Genomic DNA, 20,869 nt, shown 5'->3' with positions numbered 1-20,869 from the left:
TTGGAACCACCCACTTGTGTCTTTTAAGAAACATCGAGTACCTAGTATGTATAAAGTGTTACGATGACTATTGCTATCAATGAAATCTATCTAACTTGAGTTCTGTTCTCAAGTCACCTACAAAGATGTAGGAGAGATTCAGCTCTAAGATAAACAGAAATAAGTTCTAAGAAATCATGTGGTGTGAGCTTAGGAGGAAGAGGCAGAGAAGAGATAAGTACTGATTCTGCAGCCAGCATCTGAGTCAAGTTTTGGAATATTTAGGCATGTAGAGTTGAGAGAAAGCCACTGTAGACATAAAAAAATGACATGGAGGCAGGCATAGTGGTTTGTGCCTGTCATCCTAGCTATTCAGGAGGTTGTGATTGGATGGATTGCAGTTTGAGATCAGCCCAGGGCCCCATCTCAACCAATAAAAAATGGGATGTACCTGTTAACACCACTGTATGAAAAGTATAAATAGAAGGATCAAGAATTCAATGTATAGCTTACAAAATTAAGAAGAGTGAGGAATAGGGTATGTAGGAGACGGATGGGTAAGAATGTTAAAAGGGGTCACATTGACCTAAAGATAATTTTTTTGTCAGCTTGGGACTTGAACTCTGGGCATGGGCACTGTCCCTGTGCTCTTCAGCTCAAGGGGAATGCTCTACCACCTGAGTCACAACGCCACTTCTGGTTTTCTAGTGGTTTATTAGAGTCTCACAGACTTTCTTTGCCTGGGCTGGTTTTGAGACATGATCCTCAGATCTCAGCTTCCTGAGGCGTGAGCCACCAGTGCCCAGCTTAAAGATATTTTTTTTAATGTTTAAAAAAAGAAGGATCCATGCCAGCCAGGTAGAAAGAGATACCCTATTCAAAAACAATGAGAGCAAAAGGGCTTGGTGGGGACTGGTTCAAGTAGTAGACTGTCTTCCTTGCAAGCTTGAGGATGTGATTTCAAACTTCAGTATTGTCTAAATAAATAAAATATAAGCAAACAAACAGCATGGGCAGGGAGGTGGAAAATCCTAGGGTCACTATCTAGTGTTTGTGTTAAAAGGACCTAATGAAATGTGGAGAGTAGTTAGCTATGCAATGTAACATGTGAAGAACTGTTTTAGACCACTCGTTTGTCAATTTAAAAAGCATTCTTCAATTACCAATATCATCATATTAATCAGATCTGAAGGAATTTCCACTTTCCCTCAGCTCATCAGATCTTAAATTTTTTTTTTGTCAGTCGTGGGGCTTGAACTCTGGGCCTGGGCGCTGTCCCTCAGCTCTTCAGCTCAAGGCTAGCATTCTACCACTTGAGCTAGAGCGCCACTTCCAGATCTTAAAATTTTAAGAATATTTTGGAGATTATCTCATCCAAATTCTTGTCTTTGTGATTGCCTCCCAAATTGCAAATATAACTGAGCTTCTCTATTCAGGCTAGACATTTGAACCACCTGAGAAACACTTATACTCAAGCACCAAGAATTAAATCAGAACTCTTGATCAAAAGCTTGTGTGTGAATATTTTATTCTTAAGGCTTCCCATAATCCAGTCATAATCCTATTAACTCCAACAATTATGGGGCCTGTGAACCTAGTCTAAGGAGATTCAGGAATTGCAGCTAGAAGAAGTGATCAGCAAACTTTTGTAAGATATCTTGAATTTGTGTAGCTTTTCTATAGGTCACTTTTCAAACTATTGTCTCTTCTCCCTTCAAGACTATCAAAGTAAAAAGAGTCAGGGAATAGCAAGACAGAGTTGACAGTTGGAAGTACTGTTTCTGGAATTTTGAGCGGCAGTGATGAGGTGGGTGATTGAAAAATATTAATGCCTGGGTCTCATATTCAGAGGCTCTGAGTTAATGATCCAGGGAAGGAGGCATCTGGATATCAGGATTTTTTTTAAGCTACCGTATTCTAATGTGCAGCCAAGTGTTAACTTTGTTTAAATGCACTTGATTCATGGTTGCTCCTGTGTGCCTTGGGCCTTTGCTTCTCTCTGGTCAATGCTGATGGGTGGCTGTGGAACTGTTGACGTGGTCTTCTTGCTTTCACATTTCAGACAAAGTCTGAATAGTCAGCATGTGGGGTCCTGCCTCCTATGCTTCTCAGATCAAAATTGAGAACAGAGAAGTCCAGATACCAAAATGTGCATTCATTTCCAGTTTTGGTGCAAGGGCTTAAAAGATCTCCTTGGTCTTTATGTCCAAGCACTGACATCAGTCATAAACTACAGTGTCTCTGATTGTGGGGTGGGGGTGGGGGTCTCCTTATCCACTCGTGTCCCTGAATGATACTGCCTCAACTCAAGCACCGATCACCTACCCCTTCTGTTAGAATTGCTAGGCTCCACCTGCTTCCCACCTCCAATTCCAGTATACTCTATGCAAGGAAGTGATTTTACCTTTCATGAATCCCCAACTATATTTATTCCTTGGCGAATAGAGTCAATGCTTCTTTTAGTGTCTTCTTCAAATAGGTGTACAAAAGGTTTTAATTCAACTGTATACAATGCATCTTGATCTTTCATTATTCTCCTTGCCAGTCTTTGCCCTTCTACCCATCTCAGGTTTTCTAGTTCAGTTTTCATAGATGGACTGGGAATATTATGGCTCTATTCACTGATTATTCCTCTTTCCATTTGTTTGCTCAATTTAACCCTCATGTGCTCAGTTAAGATATGTTTCAGCTTCCTGGGATTCATGTCATTGAGCTGCCTAGATCTGAAATATAAACATACTTGAAAACACATAAGGATTGTACAGGTAGGAATGAGATCCCATGGTGTAACCTTTTTGAACAATTAACAAGCAATGATATTTTTGATCCAGAGATTGATATAAAATCTAAAAGACAATTTAATCTGGCTTTCCAAGCACATCCTGGTTTTAGACAGAAGTATCTAACCTTAGAAACAGAAGAAATAACTTCTAATAAAGCTCCTATCCAAAGTGCAGTGCAAGAACACTAGAAATACCTTGAACTATAGAATTTCAATGTAGCCATCCCTCACCTTGAGAAATATACCTGCCTCATCTTCCCAAACCCATAATCATGGATTCAGATGATTCATTCTTCACTAAACTTCCTCCTGACTTGCACTATTTCCAAAAGCAATTAAACCTATGTTATGTTTTTAATGGCTTTCTAATCTCTGAAAGCAATAATTTTTCTATCTCAGCATCTGATTATAGGTTTGGGCAAATCCCTCAGAGAAAATAATAGAGGAAACTTAATCTTCCTTTCTTTAAAGAGGTAGTCTGCTTTTAATTTAATTTTCCAAGTGTCCTGATCTTTTCACCTAGGAGACAATGGGAAGGAAGGGGTGATGTGATATTTGAGCATCTCACCTAAGAGCAAGAAAAAGAATTATGACGGTAGAGGTCAGAGAATAAAGCATGTCCTGGAGAGTGGGACAATACTCAACTGGACAGGTGGAAGCATTACTGTGGGGGTTTGAGCCTACTGATTTAAGAAATTTACATTGACTAAATGAATGAGTAGACTTACATATCCCTTCATAGGACATTATCTTATAGAAACTCATGGATCCAGAAGCTGGGACTAACAGCACAACGGTTGCTGAGTTCATTTTATTGGGCCTTGTGGAATCAGAAACACTGCGATCTATGGTGTTTGTCCTCTTCCTCTTTGCCTACCTGCTCACAGTTGGGGGCAACTTCAGCATCCTGGCCGCCATCTTGCTGGAGCCCAAACTCCACACCCCCATGTACTTCTTCCTGGGAAACCTATCAGCACTGGACATTGGGTGTATCACTGTCACGGTCCCTCCAATGTTGAGTCATCTTGTGTCCCACAGGCGTACAATTTCCTACGGTGCCTGCCTCACACAACTCTTCTTCTTCCACCTTTTGGCTGGGATGGACTGCTTCTTGTTGACAGCTATGGCCTATGACCGATTCCTGGCCATCTGCCGGCCACTCACTTACAGCACCCGCATGAGCCAGACAGTGCAGAGGATCTTGGTGGCTGTGTCCTGGGCTTGTGCCTTCTCCAATGCCTTGACCCATACTATTGCCTTAACTACTCTCAAGTTTTGTGGGCCAAATAAGATCAATCACTTCTACTGCGACCTTCCCCAGCTGTTCCAGCTCTCCTGCTCCAGCACCCAGTTCAATGAGCTGCTGCTCTTTGGTGTGGGTTTCATCATGGCGGGTACACCTGTGGTTCTCATCATTAGCTCCTACGTTCATGTGGCAGCTGCCGTTCTCCGGATCCGTTCGATGGAGGGCAGGAAGAAGGCCTTCTCCACATGTGGCTCCCACCTCACCGTGGTTTGTCTGTTCTATGGCACGGGCATCTTCAACTACATGCGTCTGGGTTCAGAGGAGGCTTCAGACAAAGACAAGGGGGTTGGGATTTTCAACACGGTTATTAATCCCATGCTGAACCCACTTATCTACAGCCTCAGGAACCCTGATGTGCAGGGTGCTTTGTGGCATGTGTTTGTGGGAAGGCGATCACGGACCTGAGAGGTAACCAGATTCCTCCTTTTCCTGCTTTTTTTTCTGGACAGAAAAATTTTCCATTGAGGCCAAAACCAGTATAAAATAGTCCATTACTATTTCCTTTATTCCATCATGTCTTAACATCAATGTTACAAGTTTGTCCAACAAGGAAACCCAACATTATTCGGTCATTTGACAAATGTTGAATTGAATTAAGATCAGTTGAATTGATCCTTTGTAATCCAGACACTCTTCTAGAGAATTAATAAACAGAATAGACAAAAAACAGAATAAACAAAATGACATATAATGTGTCATTGTGGTGTGAAATGTTATAAAGGAAAACAAATATGGAGAATATGAGGAGAATTAGTACCAAGCAATGCCACTGGGGAAGTGGCTACCTTACTTTGATCTATGCTAACTTTAGGAGTATAACTTTAGGAGTATAATAGAAGTTTAGGATCTGTATGAGTGGGAAACAAAGTCCCACTAGGAAAAGCCATTTGGTTTACCTTAGCCTACTTAACTAAGAATATTACTAAAAGATTCCTTCTGCTGGGGAGTTTTGTTCCTATGGTCCCTTGGCTCTCTCTGAGTTGTGTATGATGAAAATTACTCTATTTGTACAATTGTTTATGATACCTCCTCCTTCTGATTTAGATCTTCCTCTGAGAGCGTCACTGATCCACCATCCCATCATTAGGTTTTGATTGTCCTTCCATGTGGGAACAAACCTGTCCTTGTAGTTGGTCTGTCCTCAAGTGGAGGCCATGGTGGTACATAGGAGCCAATGACAGAGACCAGGACACATTTATAAACAAAACAGCCAAAATGCTCTCATGTCTGTCTAGAGTTCTGTGTGAGTTCCCCCTTCTAACCCCCTAGGTATCATCAGTCATATCAAAGCTGACATGCTGTCAGGAGAGAAAAGACCAGATAAGAGCATGATCATGGTGTTAATGCCACAATGCAAAGTAGAGTTGGGAACAATAGGTATCCTAGCTCTAAGCCATGAATGACAGAATGCACAGCACTGCAACTAGAGCAGTATACAATTAACAAAAAAAGAACATTTCTAGCCAATACTGGAAATGTTTAACATTACTATGTTAGAGCAGTGAACACAAGATTAGGATGTAATTTGTTAAGCATAGGATCGACAGAAATGTGTTGAAATAGTGTTAGTTAGGACGTGGGAAAATGGTTACTACTCCAGATGGACTTAAGGTAGGGAAAGCACTAGCACAGTCCTGAAGCTGTAGCCTCAGATGCAAAAACAAAGACAAGTTAAATAAAGTTGGAAAGGAAAATTGTAGTTTAACATGGAAAATCCTCAACCCACTCTTGATTCCTCATGTCAGCTTCACACTGGGAACCCATTTTATACCCCAGTATAAGCTGGGATCAGAGAGTGTTAGTGGTATTTACTCTAGTCATTCTCTTTCAATTAAGCTCCAATCTATTTGGGATTTACCTCTCCAGGACATAGGATGCTCTGAGAAGTTGTAACTAGCTTGTGGAGAAATAGCCTAAATGTCCTGTAGTTGCAATCGCTTATCACAATCTGCCTCAGCTCAGAAGGCCAGACTAAACTCTATTAACACAGTGGACTTCTTAAAAAGATTCATTTAAGAGGTTGTTTTTGTCCCTTGTTGCTTTCTTTTCTTTTCTTTTTGTCTTGTTTGTTTATCTATCTTTAGAAGGTTACAGGGGATACAATTGGAAGACAAAGGGTGAATAAGTGCAGCAGTGATACTTACTAGACACTATGTTGAAAATGAACTGTATAATTTGTAAGTGGGGATTGGAGAGGAAAACTGGGAGAGAGCAAGGGAAGGAGGTCATATTGTCCAAAAAGGAATGTACTAATAACCTGACTTATATAACTGTAACTTCTCTGTACATCACCTTTATAATAACAATAAAAATTAGAAAAAATACTCATTTATTGGAGTGAGAAGAAAAAAAAGAATACGGAGGGCAATACAACCACAATCTTTCCACCTTTTTTTGGTCCAGAACAGGAATCTATCTTCTGGAATTCCTGCCTTTTGGGTGATCATGAAGGAAGCGGGTCCTTGTGGATCAATCAGCCTTAGCTCCCGTGGGATGCCATTATATTCCAGGCAAGGAGCCAAATTTCTACTGCAATAACCCAACTGGTGGTCAAGGCCTGGCCTCCACTGATCCCGCACCAATGCCTTCCTTGTGGATGGGATGATTGACAAGGACTTTGATTCTCAAAGGTACCCAAACAGCTGGTTGCAAGTCAGAACCTGGAGCATTTGCTGCTCAATCTTTTTGGATATACCAATCCCCTTTTTAGCCCAAAGTTCAAGCACAGTACTTCCAAAGAAGCACAAGATTATTGAACTCTCTAGACAGAACTCAACATTTCTGAAGCTTCCTCTAAACTTGATGTTTCTGGAGCTTCCTCTGCTTTTCATGAGAATCCAATGCAAGTTAATAAACACAGAGGAGAAGTCGAAAGGCTCCTGCTTCCTCTTGGAGAAACTATGAATTGTTTCAAACTTTGTAGAGGTCAATTGAGGAAATACTATGAAAGACCCAGAGAATGAAACACACTTCACCAATTTCCCTTAAGGAAATAATACATAAGTGAACAGTACCACAGAGTTTATTGTCATTGACTCAAACAATGGGAAAAATGGAAAGCAACTAAATATGGGAAAATAGGAACTATGCTTAAAGAATTATGATATATATGCATATATACACATTAAATTGGACATTGAAATACTGTGCAGGCATTAAGTGATAATGTAGCTAAATAGTTACTATCATAGGAAAATGCTATTCTTGTTAAATAAAAAGCAAGTTTCAAGACAATTTGAATTCATTCTAGGAAAAAATTTTAGACTACAGTCTAAAATTTAAAGACAAAGCAGGGACTGGGAAGGTAGCTCAGTGGCAGAGCGCTTGCCTTGCATGCATGAGGCCCTGGGTTCCATTCCTCAGCACCACATAAGCAAAAAAAAAGCCGGAAGTGGCACTGTGGCTCAAGTGGTAGAGTGTTAGCCTTGAGCTGAAGAGCTGAGGGACAGTGCCCAGGCCCAGAGTTCAGGCCCACGACTGACAAGAAAAAAAAATGTAAATGATCATTATCTTTGGACAGAAGAAACACAAATGATATTTTGGGACTATTTGTATTCCAACACTTTTTATAAACTTCATATTACTTATTTAATAAAAATATTAAGAAGCTATTTTTGACTGAACCATGTTTGACTAGCCAATTCTGATGAATAGTGTCACAGTTACTATGGGTCAGACTGATGGGGTTAGCATGATCTTATTCACTGACAAGTTTCTGGGAGCAAGGGGAACACTGAGTTACACATAGGTCTGGTTTATCTGTTGTTTTTTATTTTGTTTGCAAGTCAGTAAACTGATTTGCAGCTGGGTATCTATGTTCTAATAAGTCTCATGTGGGTCTTCTGAATAGTGGATTTCACGCTAATGCCCAACACTGCCATTATGGCAGCCTCTTAAAGGCTTTCCCTAAGAGAAGTCTTCCCAGTGCCCCATGCATATCCTTGTTCCTCAGGCTGTAGATGAAAGGGTTCATCATGGGAGTCACCACAGCATACATCACCGTGGCTACCGAATCCTTCATGGAGTAGGTGTGGAGGGGCTGCAGATACACCATCCCTAGTGTCCCATAGAAGAGAGAGACCACAGCCAAATGGGAGGCACAGGTAGAGAAGGCTTTATACTTCCCAGTGGCTGATGGGATTCTGAGGATGGCTCTGATGATCCAGACATAGGACAGGATCATGAACCCTAGGGGAGTGAGGAAGATGAAGCAGCCTGTGACAATCAGCGCCAGGTGGTTGACCTGGGTGTTGGAACATGCAAGCCTCAACAGGACGTACATCTCACAGAAGATGTAGTGGATTTTCCGCGATCCACAGAAGATCACCCTGGTCATGAGGAGGGTGTGGATGAGGCCATAGAGGACAGACAGGACCCAGCACAGGGCGAGGAGAGAGACACAGAGCTTAGGGCTCATGGCTGTGGTGTAGTGGAGGGGGCAGCAGATGGCCATGTAGCGGTCATAGGCCATCACTGCCAGGATGAGGTTGTCCAGGGCCACCAGGGAGACCAGTAAGTAGAGCTGCGTCAGACACCCGGCGTAGGAGATGGCTTTGTTCTGCGACTGAAGGTTCACCAGCATCTTGGGGATGGTGTTGGTGACGAAGAAGAGGTCTGTGAAGGAGAGGTTGGCCAGGAAAAAGTACATGGGAGTATACAGGCGTGAGTCGGAGGTGATGGCCAGGATGATGAGCACATTCCCCACCACTGTGACCAGGTACATGGACAGGAACGCCCAAAAGAGGACAGACTGCTGCTCAGGAATCTCTGAAATCCCCAGCAGGAGGAACCCAGATTCCCCACTCTGGTTGCCTCCATCCATTCCCCGACACTTCTGCAGCATAAGCACTAAGGTTGATGGAAAGCAAAAATCAACTTGGAAATAGGTTAATACCACCTTACACTAAATTTTGTAATTTTTAAAAGTAAACCACAAAGCACAACATGCAAAACCTTTAAGCAACTTAATTATTCCAGCAACTTCTAGCATAGACAATGTTCTTGCAATAATGTATTTAAAAATCATATCATCTTACAATTATCTTGGTGTGTTGAAAGATTAGTGTGCTGTGTATGTCATGTTTGGGTACAGAATTGGCTTTTAAATGGGAGAAATGGATATATGCATTAAATAAATGGCGATTGTACAATCAGGAAAAGGGGGAAGAAGAAAAGTTACTGGAAAGGAAAATGTTATCATTATTTGTTGATATTATGATCTCTCTGGGAGACTTAAGACAATCAACTGAAGTGTCCCTAAAAATAAGAAGTCATTACTTTACTAGCCAATCACTGAATGAGTAGAGCAGCACAGTGGTATATACCTAGAACCCCAGCACTTGGGAGGCTAAGGAAAATTCGAAACCATCTTGGGCTACAGAGCAAGACTCTGTCTCAAAAACAAGCAAACATGAAAATGAATCAACACAAAGCTAACATTGCTCCCAGGAGATCCTACAATGTAGTGATTGACTATGCTGTCAAAATATCAGAAAACAAATTTGAGCAAATTGTTTTGGCTAGTAGAGAATCTGGACTAGTTCCTTGACTTTTTTGAGATTTAGTTCATTCAAGTACAAAAAGGTTGTGACAGTAATAAAATTGTGATTAAAATGTTCAGTACTAAGAGATAGCATGCAGTAAGCTCACAATAAATACTTCCATGTGCATATATATATATATATATATATATATATGTAAAATGGGGCTGGGAAGGTGGCTGGCTAAGTGGTAGAGTGCTTGCCTCACATGCATGAGGCCCTGGGTTTGATTCCTCAAGTACAACATAAACATAAAAAGCTGGAAATGGTGCTGTGGCTCAAGTGGTAGAGTGCTAGCCTTGAGCTCAAGAACTGAGGGACAGCTTCCAGGCCAGAGTTCAAGCCCCATGGCTGACATATATATACATATATATATACACATATATACTGTATTATATATCTAATATGTACAGGATATATAGTATATATTCTACAGTATACATCATTATACACTATATATACTATATACTCTATAGAATATGACATATATATACCATAGAGTATATATAGAGAGTATATACTATAAAGATACACTATATAGATATATAGAGAGTATAGTATATAGAGCATAGATATGTGTGTATTATATAGGCCATAAATATTATATACTATTCATATATATTATATAGATATTATACTATAGTATACCATACTATAGAATACTATACTATAGTATCTATGCTATCTACATAGCATATAATATATATACTATATACTGTATATAGTACATACTATATATGTTATCTACTATAGTCTGCATGATATACACTATGATAAATAGTGTATAGAGATTTACAAAGTTTACACATATATCTATCTCTCTCTATATATCCTGAAAAAATCCTAGAAATATGCTTTAAAAATCAACATATACATACACAATAGTATACTGTCACAAATATCTTCTCCAACATTAATTACTCAGCATTTTTCCGTAGAAAAATATAATCTTAATGCCATCTCATGACTTTGAAAACAAGCTAAAATTGGGGAGAAGCAGGCTTATTTTGATTGAGTATTTTCTAGTACTAGAAATTTATCTCGAGAGTATGAACAAATAGTGTAGTGGTTTATGCAGTAATCTCAGCCTCTGGTGGCTGAGGTAGGAGAATCATGAGTTAAAAGCCAAACGGCCACAGCAAAGCCACATCTCAAAAGGCCAGGTACCAGCGTTTTATGCTTATAATCTCAGCTACTCAGGAGGCTGTGATCTGAGGATCTGCAGTTTAAAGTCAGCCCAGACAGACAAATCTAAGAGATTCTTATCTCTGGTTGATGGACAGAAAGCTGGAAGTGGAGTATGGTTCAGGTGGTAGAGGACCAGGCTTGATCAGGAAGCAGAAAATAGCAAAGCAAGAAAAAGAGGCCTTGAATTTAAAGCTCAAATATCAGAACACACGCACGCACACACACACACACACACTATATATAGATATATATAGAGAGATAGATATATGTGTAGACTTTGTAAATCTCTATACACTATTTATCATAGTGTATATCATGCAGACTATAGTAGATAACATATATAGTATGTACTATATACAGTATATAGTATATATATTATATGCTATGTAGATAGCATAGATACTATAGTATAGTATTCTATAGTATGGTATACTATAGTATAATATCTATATAATATATATGAATAGTATATAATATTTATGGCCTATATAATACACACATATCTATGCTCTATATACTATACTCTCTATATATCTATATAGTGTATCTTTATAGTATATACTCTCTATATATACTCTATGGTGTATATATGTCATATTCTATAGAGTATATAGTATATATAGTGTATAATGATGTATACTGTAGAATATATACTATATATGTAAAAGTGTACTACTCAATGATTATCACAGCCTTCATAATAATAAAACTAAGAAGTAAGGTAAACATTTGACTTTAGCGATCTGAAACTAAACACATTCATAGATTGAGAAGGCATACTGTGGCTGCTGGGAGCTAGGCTTTCTGTATATGTGGCATAAAATGGGGAATGACCATTAATGGGGAAAGGGTTTCTTTTTGGAGTTAATAAAATATTCCAAATTTAGTTTGTGGTGATGGCTAAGTAAGCAGGTTTTATAGTAATCATTTATACCTAGAGTGGTTGTTTGAAAATTACATAATCCATTAAGGTAATAGAATACTCTGAAACTATCAATAATAATACTTACCATTTGTATATGGAAGCAGTTCCTAGCAATTGCAACATTAAAAATTACACACTAGAACTGGGTGCCACTAGCATACACCTATAAATCCTAGCTACTCAGGAGGTTGAGATATGAGGATTATGGTTCAAAGCCAGCCTGAGCAGGAAAAGTCCATGAGACTTTTATTTCCAAATAATCAGCAATCTAAGTTAGAAGAGGAGCACTAGCCTTGAGTGAAAACACTAAGTGCAGCACCCAGTCTCTGAATTCAAACTCCAGGACACACACACACACACACACACACACACACACACACACACACACAATAGCATAGAGTCTGCGCTTATGTGACTGTGAAGAAGAGAGCAGGAGATCAAAGTGCTTTGTGTTTCATGGGGAGAGAGAGGGACAAAGAGAATATCTCTCACTCTCTTCCCTTTTGTAGCAGAAATCCATTTCCTCCAGGACAGCCTGTCAGTGGGCAGGTCTGCACTGCCTACCCCAGCAATGCTTTTTGTATGTTTCTAGAATGTCCAAAATCCATTCTCTGAATCCTTAGCATCGCTGTCTCTGAATACCACATGGGTTTTCTTCACTCTGCCCCTGCATGGCCCGCTTGGAAAGACCCACCACAGCTTGCACTCAAACATCGCTGCCAGGCCAGCCTCTGCAGAAATGTAATTCTCAGTGCACACAACAACACAATTTGGTCCTGTTAGACCATCGATGAGGACTTGAGGCTTCAAAACTCAATGAATTTCCTGAAGTTGTTCAACTAGTAAACAATGGAGCTCCCCTCTTCTGCCTGCCAAGCCCACTGCCCACCCAGTCTGGTGCCCAAAGTTCAGGATCATCTGGGACTGTTTCCTGATGAGAAGATGGAAGAAAACAGGAGGGCAGCAGAGAGCAGGGAATAGATGCCCAGAGGAACTAGCACTTCTGCTTTCTGCCCTGAAAGACAAGGCATGCACCCTACATACTTTGGCATGCACCAGAATCACTTACAATGGTCTTTTAAAAAAAAATGACAAGTACTGGTGGCTCACACCTGTAATCTTAGCCACTCAGGTTGCTGAGATCTGAGGGTCCTGGTTTGAAGTCAGCCTGCACAGACAAAGCCATGAGATTCTATCTCCAATTAACCAGCAACATGCTCGAAATGAAGCTGTGGCTCAAGCGGTAGAGCACTAGTATTGAGCAAAACACTTAAATAAATAAATAATAAAACAAAACCAATAAAATAGGATGTTCAAGCCCTCTTCCTTATGATATAGTTACCAGCTGTCTTCTCAAAATCCAAGCACCCAGAGCTTCAGATTCTATGCTAAGAGTTTGTAAGAATCGGTGCATCTGAAGATCTGCATGGTCAGAAAACTCTGGAGACACACACCCCTCAGCTGTGGGATCAACAGAGAATAGAGAAAAATGGGGGGATGGTACAGAAAAGTACTGTGAGCTAAAGGTCAGAAAACTGGGCTTCGTAGAAGGAGTAAATTTGATTGGGGCACCTTGTACACACGTGTGGTAATAGCACAGTGAACCTTTTTGCACAAATAATATACACTCAGAGAAGGGATGGGTTAAGAGAGATGGGTGACAATGTTGTCAGATACGTTGTACTCATACTGTTTTGCAGAATGGGAACTTCTTTGTACAACTATTTCAAGATAATAAAAAAGTTAAATAAAAACAAATAATATACACTCATAAAAAAGAATCAAACTGAGATTTGTACCTCTTCCGATGCTGCCTGATTATGGGACCTTCAGGGGAGGACACACTCCCCCTGGAATGCCTTACGGTGTTCCATGGAGCTTTTTACTTTTTGATTTTTTTATTAGCCGCTATTAATTGCACACAGGGGGTTCTTTATGCTATTTCTTGGATCAAATTTACTCCATGACTCTTTCTCATTCCCACGCTCCCAATTTTTAAAATCATACTGACAGGTTTCATTATTCTATTTTCATAAATATAAATGAAATGCTTCCATCTGATTGCACCTTCTCTATCGTGTGTTCCTTTCACCCACCCCTGCAGCCTGTGCCCACCCCAAACAGCCCCCATTTTGCACTGCTATCAGGCTTCTTCTTTTTTTAAGGTAACCCTATATAAGAGAGAAAACCTGTGAGGTTTGTCTTTTTTACAGGCTGGAGACTCACAAGCAACAGGACATGTAAGAGCACTTTGAAAATGAATGTTAAAATGATTGGAAGGATCATCGTATTACCTTGAACATTAAGTAAGGTCATAAGGTTTTTCATGGTGTGTATGTCTATGAGAGAAATGATAGAGATGAGAATTGTAAGAAAAGAAAGAGAGACAAAGAGCATAGTCCCTGGACATCCAGACCTTACCGATGTCTCTGCAGCTCTCAGAATCCCCTGCTTCTGCTGTGCCCACCTTCCTTCTCCATCCAATGCAGGTTCACAGACTCACAGAGAAGGCCCAGATCAGGGACTCAGCAGTTTAAGGCAAAGATGGAAAAACAGAGGCTTGGTACTCAGATTGTGGGCTCCCCAGCAAGGTTAAGGGACTTGAAAGCTGATTCCTGAGTCTCCTTTCCGAAAGAAAGGGGCTGAGCCAGAACTGTGCCAGGCCTTATTTATCAGCTTGGGAGAGGCCTCAGGGAAGTAATCCCACGATGGTATCTTCAGAAGGACAGGAATAATTTCACTAATGTTACTATCTATGAGCTGGGGCCTTGAGAGATGAGCCCTGTTTACCAGGAGTATACCAGATTCTCTCTCCTTCCCTCACCTAGTCTCCTCCAGGTCTTCTCCCTCTTCCCCCCATTTCCCTGTTTCTGTGATTGGGATGAGCTTGGATCTCCCAAACCATCAGTCTCTCAGCCCACATGCTTTCAACCCAAACTCCTAGCACCACCATGTCCGAGCTTGAAAGGCTTTAGATTCAAACCACCCATCTCCACATGCTTTAAAATACACCCTGTCCAGATAGCAGCATTTCTAGAGGGCAACTCAACTTGTGTTTGCATGTAACTCCTCTGATGGGGAGCTCCTTGCATTCACACAGGCCTTACGCCTGGTCTCATGCTTGGCAGATGTCAAACACCCTGTTTGGAGACGTCATGTGGGCCACATAGCACATGAAGGAGAGCAGGAATGGTTTGAGGCCTGGGCAGTGTGTTCTATTGCTATATAAGCCATAGTTAATGTTTTAGTTTGCCCCTACTTTTCAAATCAAGCAGTAACCAACTTTACTCTTGCTCAGTTATGAGGTGGGCATGAATGGATACAGGTAAGGGTTAGTGAAGTTTCCCTTTAGAGATAGGAACTCTTCACTTAGGGTCTTTGACTTAAATCGTAGAATAAGAATTTGTGGACAAGCCACAGTGGTAAGAAAATTTGGTAAATTGAGTAAGTAAGCCAGCAGTCAAGCAGACAAATAGACAAAAAATAGGCAAATGGATGAGCAGAAGAGCGGGGGCACACTCTAGCAGAGTGTGGATGCTCTCACAGGGAGACACACACACACACAGTATCTTGGGCTGTTGGGGGTATTTATATGGTAAGTCAGAGGATCTGGCTTCAAAGTTATGCAAAGATGGATGTTTTGTCTTTGCTCTATTACTCTTGGTGTTACTTTCTGAGTTTCCAGGTAAGAATGCATCCTTCCATAGAACAGAACCTTATCCTTGAGATAAGGGGGATGCATCCTGTTGTCTCTCTTTAAAGCAATAATGGCACCATATTTCGGAGTTGCCTTCACCAGGCCTCAGTTTCTTAAGTTATCCTGTTTCATTTTCTCCTAAATGATTTTGCTCCCTTAATCTTAAGGGAAGTACATGAAGAAATACTTTCTGTATTTGCTGTAAGCTGACTGTACCTCAATTTCTCTTTGTCCATCCTGCTTCAGGTAGAGTTCTTTTGGTGCCACAAATGGAGTCCTTATTCACCCTTATCCATGGTGGATTCATTCTTAGAGTCCCAATGAGCTTTTGAAATCACAAACCCCATATAGACTAAGATTTTTTTTCCTACCCATACATACCTATGATAAAATCTAAAGTCATGTACAATAAGAGAGGAACAATAACAGTATGATAGAATAAGTATAAGGATCTATTGGAATAAAACTTAAAGGGGCTGGGAAGGTGGCTCTGTGGTAGAGTGCTTGCCTTGCATGTGTGAGGCCCTGGGTTGAATTCCTCAGTACCACGTAGGCAGAAAAAGCCAGAAGTGGCGCTGTGGCTCAAGTGGTAGGGCACTAACCTTGAGCTGAAGAGCTGAGGGACATTGCCCAAGCCCAGGGTTCAGTAGCCATGACTGACAAAAACAACAACAACAAAAACTTACTTAAAACTTCTATTTCTGGAGTTTTCCATGTGCTATTTTTTGGTCACAGTTGAATGTAGGTGGGTAATAGATGCCACAGAGGGTGAAACCATGGGTCAGGCAGATTGCTGTCCTTGCTGCTCTCCTGCTACTAGCATTTGGCCTTCCCCACCAGCAGCCTTTCCTAAGAGTAGCCCATATTCTGTACACCTGCCACTAAGGCAGCCTCCCCTGCCCAAGAATCTGGCTTCCTGCCCTCAGTTCTCATCTTGCGTTATTCTTGCATTGTTTGTCCATTGATGGCAATCATTGGGCTAGACCCTAGATACACCATGCTGACCAAGATGGCCATAGCCACTTGCTTTCATAGAGTTTCAGACCAGAGCAGAAGAGGCCTCTTACACAGACAAAGAGGTGAAATAATTACAAGCTAATGAGGCCCCCAAGAAAATGAATCTAAAAATAAGGAGTGGTAGAGAGGAAAGGAGTATGCCTCTTATTAGACTGGGTAGACAGGAAGAACTCCAAGAGAGCCTCGGTGTGCAGCTTAGTGACAGAGCTCAGCATAAGAAGGTCCTGGGTTCCAGCTCCAGCACCAAAACAACCCAACATAGCCACAACAATAAATCTCTGAGAAAGAGACGTTTAAGCTGAGAGGGGACCCGCACACACTCAGACAGAGGGAACAGCATCAGGAACGACAAAAGTGAGGGATGATCTTTGAACGAACATTCTAGGGCTGACCAGAAGCAGATGCTGGTGCTTTGAAAGCTAGATTGGGAGTGGCAGGGCACGAGGCTGGAAGGTAAGGGCAGAATAAACTGGAAAGCCACTTTTTATTCCAATCACAAGTCACTGAAACGTCTCAAGGAAGAGAATGAAATGCATTTTAGATAAAGCAAAGCCTAGCACTTTGGACAGGAGTCTGGAAAACAGCCATGATTTTTTTTTTTTATCTGCTCGGTGGCAAAGCTCTTCTGCCATGTATCCTTCAGCTGGCTTTGTTTTCATTTTGTTTTGTTTTTGCATTTCACCACCTTTGCCTTCATCGAACTTTCCTGACTATCTATACAACTTAGTATCTTTACTATTTTTTATCATTATCTTCCTTTTGACAAATGAAAATGAAAGATGGAATTAGAATATCACCCCTTTGACAACCCCTAGTGAATGACTGCAGCTATGCAATAAGCATTGGCCAGTGTTAACATCACAAAGAGAGCTGATGATGTCATTTGTCTTAGGATGGAAGAAAACACACCCCCACCTACAGCCTTGGAAAAGGGATAGAACTGGAAACATACTGAATTTCTAGTCTGAGCAGTTTGGAGTAGCCAAGACCCAGTGAACCCTCAACTCTAGTCATTGTTCCTTTTTGGACAAGGCACCTCTACAATGAAGAGAAGTTTCTGAGAATAGACCCTACATGTAATAGCACAGGAGAAAAAGAGACAAAGCAAAAAGACTGTCCAGGTAAAATTATGGAAGAAAAGTAAGAGGCAGGAGACCTCCAACAATATCACCATATATTTGAATGCTCCATGAAAATAATGAAATAGAAGAGAGAGAGAGAGAGAGAGAGAGAGAGAGAGAAAGGAAGGAAGGAAGGAAGGAAGGAAGGATAAAGTTTTAGAGGAATAAAAAGCTTGACAGGAAAGTTTACTGGGGTACACTCCTGGGCGAACTCTCTGGTCAGAATCAGAGAGGTTTCACTGAGTGTAGTTGTAGCAGAGCTTTTATAGGCGAGGTAAAAGCAGAACTTATCGAGAGTGGGGACTTGTAGCAGGAAGCTTGTTTTTTGCCCGTTTGAATTGTTTTAGGCCAGTGCACTTGAAGAATGGTTGACTCAAATGGTGTTGTTTTGTTTTTTTGTTTGTTTGTTTTTATAGCAACGTGGTCTTTCTGGGCAGCAGCCAGTTTTTCCCTGGAGGCCTGACATTTTTCCTGCTGCCTACTTCCTCCAGTGACCTGGCAGGAAGGAGGAGCTTTGAGATTACAATGTTAGGGGAATTGTCCCCAATGACTTCTTCAAAAAGTTCAAGAAAAATAACTGCACTTGAAGATAGGCAAAAGAAAAACATTGAGTTCTAGAACGTGCTACAAGCCTTTTAGCACTGTAGAGCATCCACAAAAACTGAAGGGCTCATTCTTTTTGAGACAATGTCACTTTCTGGGTTGAGAGGAACTCAAGCAACCATGCAAAGGGTGAAAAGGCAAAAGCATTAGGAAATTTATGATAATATGACTTGTAATTATGAAAATTTGAAGTCACTCAAATATCTGTCAGTAGACAATCAAGTAAAACAAATAATTCATAAAATGAAATACAATGTCTTTGTAAAGCACCTTGTGAGGTATATCTTAAGGAAGTAATGTGACATTTTTTTTCCATGATGAATTGCTTTATGTCCAAGCACTTGAACTCAGGACTTGAAACTTTCACTCATTGGCTAGTGTTCTACCAACTGAGCTATCCCTCCCACCCTCCTGATAAACTTTTAAATAAAAGATAAAAGTGTTGTGTGATCTTACTTTTTAAATAATATGTGTGCACTTGTAGTTTGAGAAAAACCTGCAAGTGTATGCCTCAGACCATGAAGATCAGATATTCATCATTTAAAAATGAAGATATTAGGAAATCTCCTTTTGTCTTTGTAACTATACTCCTAAACAGGAATGTCCTAATAAGTCATCTGAAATGTGGAATTTTTACAAAGATATCCAACATAGCAATTTTTATCATTTTAAAAATAAGAAGTCAAATGAGGGAATGCTAAGGTTATTGGTGGTGTTTATAAAGGGTGAAAACATGTTCATGGGACATTTCTCATTAGATAGTGACAAGAACTACTTCTTGTCATTCCCCCCACACAGGAAAGTATGAAAAGTACACCTAGAAATATATTGCATATGCTGGCCTGGGTGTGGGTAGTAGATGTGATTTTTTTAATGGTTATGTTTAATGTCTATGTTTATGTCAATTCCCTGCGGAGCCAAGATCTGGGGCTTCTCAATGAATCTTGCCTGATCCTAGTGTCACCAGGTCCTCAACCAGGACTTGGGACCCAGCAAGTGTTTGCCTATCAAAGTTTCCATTTCTCTATGCTGTTTGGCTCATGTGTTAAGCACAGAGAAATTACAACCCAAGGAGGTTTGCTCAGTAAATTTGGATTTCTGAATAAGAGTCTGAGCAATGACCCTGGAGCCCATCAGAACAGTGCGTTATCACCTCGAGATCACATGCCCGCTTCCCCTCTCAGCCTTAAGAATTGATCGAGATGCAAGAAAGTTACCTGCATCCCCATATGTATTGCAATTCTGCTCACAATAGCCACTGTAGATTCTGCCCTATTGATTACCTATACCCCAGAATATTACTCAGCCATAAAGAAAAAGGAAATTAAGTCATTTGCAGGAAAACAGATAGAACTGAAGCAAAATGTTGAGCAAAATAAGCCAAGGTAAAAAAATATCATATGTTCTCCTTTGTGAAACCTAGACCAGAAATCATGATGATGATGATGATGATGACGACGACGACGACAGTGATGATGATGACAATGATGGTGACAACAATGAAGATGATGATGGGACATTATTGTAAAGACAGTATTGTCTAGGGAGCATCAGGGTGGGGGAGAAAAATCATGCTGAAAGGTAGAGAGGATCAAAATGGGTATCAATAGATAAAAGATAGATAGATAAACTATGTAGAGGAGGAGAGAAAGGAGGGAGTGAAAATTTTCAAAAAACACACACATATATATACACATGGAATTATCACAATGAAAATCTCTCATATTATTACTGTATTCCAACTAAAAAGACTAAAAAGTCTAAAAAGATGAGACAAACAATACAAGCCACCCTAAACTCTGAACATCCATTGGCAAATACATTTTCAATTTGCCATGTGTTCCTGTGGACATTTAAAGGAAAAAGTTAGAAAATCTCACAGTTCTTGACCTTAATCAAACATTCGAGCAATTCATTTCCACCTATGGACTCTATGTGTGTGTGTGTGTGTGTGTGTGTGTGTGTGTGTGTGTGTGTATGAGAGAGAGAGACAGACAGACAGACAGACAGTACAGACAGTACTGGCCCTTAAACTCAGAGCCTGCATGCTATCCCTTTGCTGGGTACTGTACTACTTGAGCCACAGCTTGATTTCTGTTTTGTGATGCTTAATTGGAGATATGAGTCTCACATATTTTTCTGCCCAAGCTGGCTTCAAACCATGACCCTCAGTTCTCAGCCTCCTGAGTCGCTAGAATTAGAGGCATGAGCCACTGGCACCCAACTTCACCCATAGACTTTTACTAAAATACAATAGAAGTTTCTCCCTGTATTGGGCACTGGGACACAGAGCTCTGTCAGACATGGTAGGAACTTCAATTTCCCATCTAGTGGGACCAGGATATAAACTCATAAAGAATAAGGTCTCTAAGGCTGAATTTCCTTGGAGCCAGAGACAGGATCTGACTCTGGGACCACCAGGGACCACCCAGGGAAATAGGTAATTGTGCTGAGATGTGCTAGGAACGTTAGCCTATCACCTATCTGTTTCCCCACTAATGAGGCTCCAGGGAGGCTCTGCTTCCTCCATCCCTTGGCCCCTTAACTTGGATGCTGAATTAATCCCTAGAGAAAGTCTTCTCAACCCAGTTGTGCCCAGTTGTAAAACTTTGGATTATTATTCCAATTATTTTAAATGTGTTAGTAGCTTTTATTTTATTTGTTGATCGAAATTATTTTATTTTATTTTTTCCTTTCTTTTAAAAAAATTT

The 20,869-nt window shown here is 40.5% G+C and overlaps 2 protein-coding genes across 2 annotated transcripts; one reads left to right on the top strand and one right to left on the bottom strand.

Annotated features, from left to right (window-relative positions):
* Positions 1-3,524: 3,524 nt before the first annotated feature.
* On the top strand, positions 3,525-4,472 carry LOC105985693 (olfactory receptor 3A2). The gene has a single exon (XM_013016326.1). It carries the CDS (start codon positions 3,525-3,527, stop codon positions 4,470-4,472), a length of 948 nt encoding a protein of 315 aa, XP_012871780.1.
* A 3,475-nt stretch (positions 4,473-7,947) lies between these two features.
* LOC105985692 (olfactory receptor 1D2) lies at positions 7,948-8,889 on the bottom strand. The gene has a single exon (XM_013016324.1). It carries the CDS (start codon positions 8,887-8,889, stop codon positions 7,948-7,950), a length of 942 nt encoding a protein of 313 aa, XP_012871778.1.
* Positions 8,890-20,869: the final 11,980 nt, after the last annotated feature.

Source organism: Dipodomys ordii, unplaced genomic scaffold (genome assembly GCF_000151885.1).
Source record: "Dipodomys ordii isolate 6190 unplaced genomic scaffold, Dord_2.0 Scaffold31, whole genome shotgun sequence".
Lineage (NCBI taxonomy): Eukaryota > Metazoa > Chordata > Mammalia > Rodentia > Heteromyidae > Dipodomys > Dipodomys ordii.
This window is presented reverse-complemented; position numbering and strand designations above follow the sequence as displayed.

What these genes read in the sequence shown, in the direction of transcription:
- LOC105985693 (XM_013016326.1), top strand. Translation starts at nt 3,525, where the DNA reads ATGGATCCAGAAGCTGGGACTAACAGCACAACGGTTGCTGAGTTCATT.
- LOC105985692 (XM_013016324.1), bottom strand. Translation starts at nt 8,889, where the DNA reads ATGGATGGAGGCAACCAGAGTGGGGAATCTGGGTTCCTCCTGCTGGGG.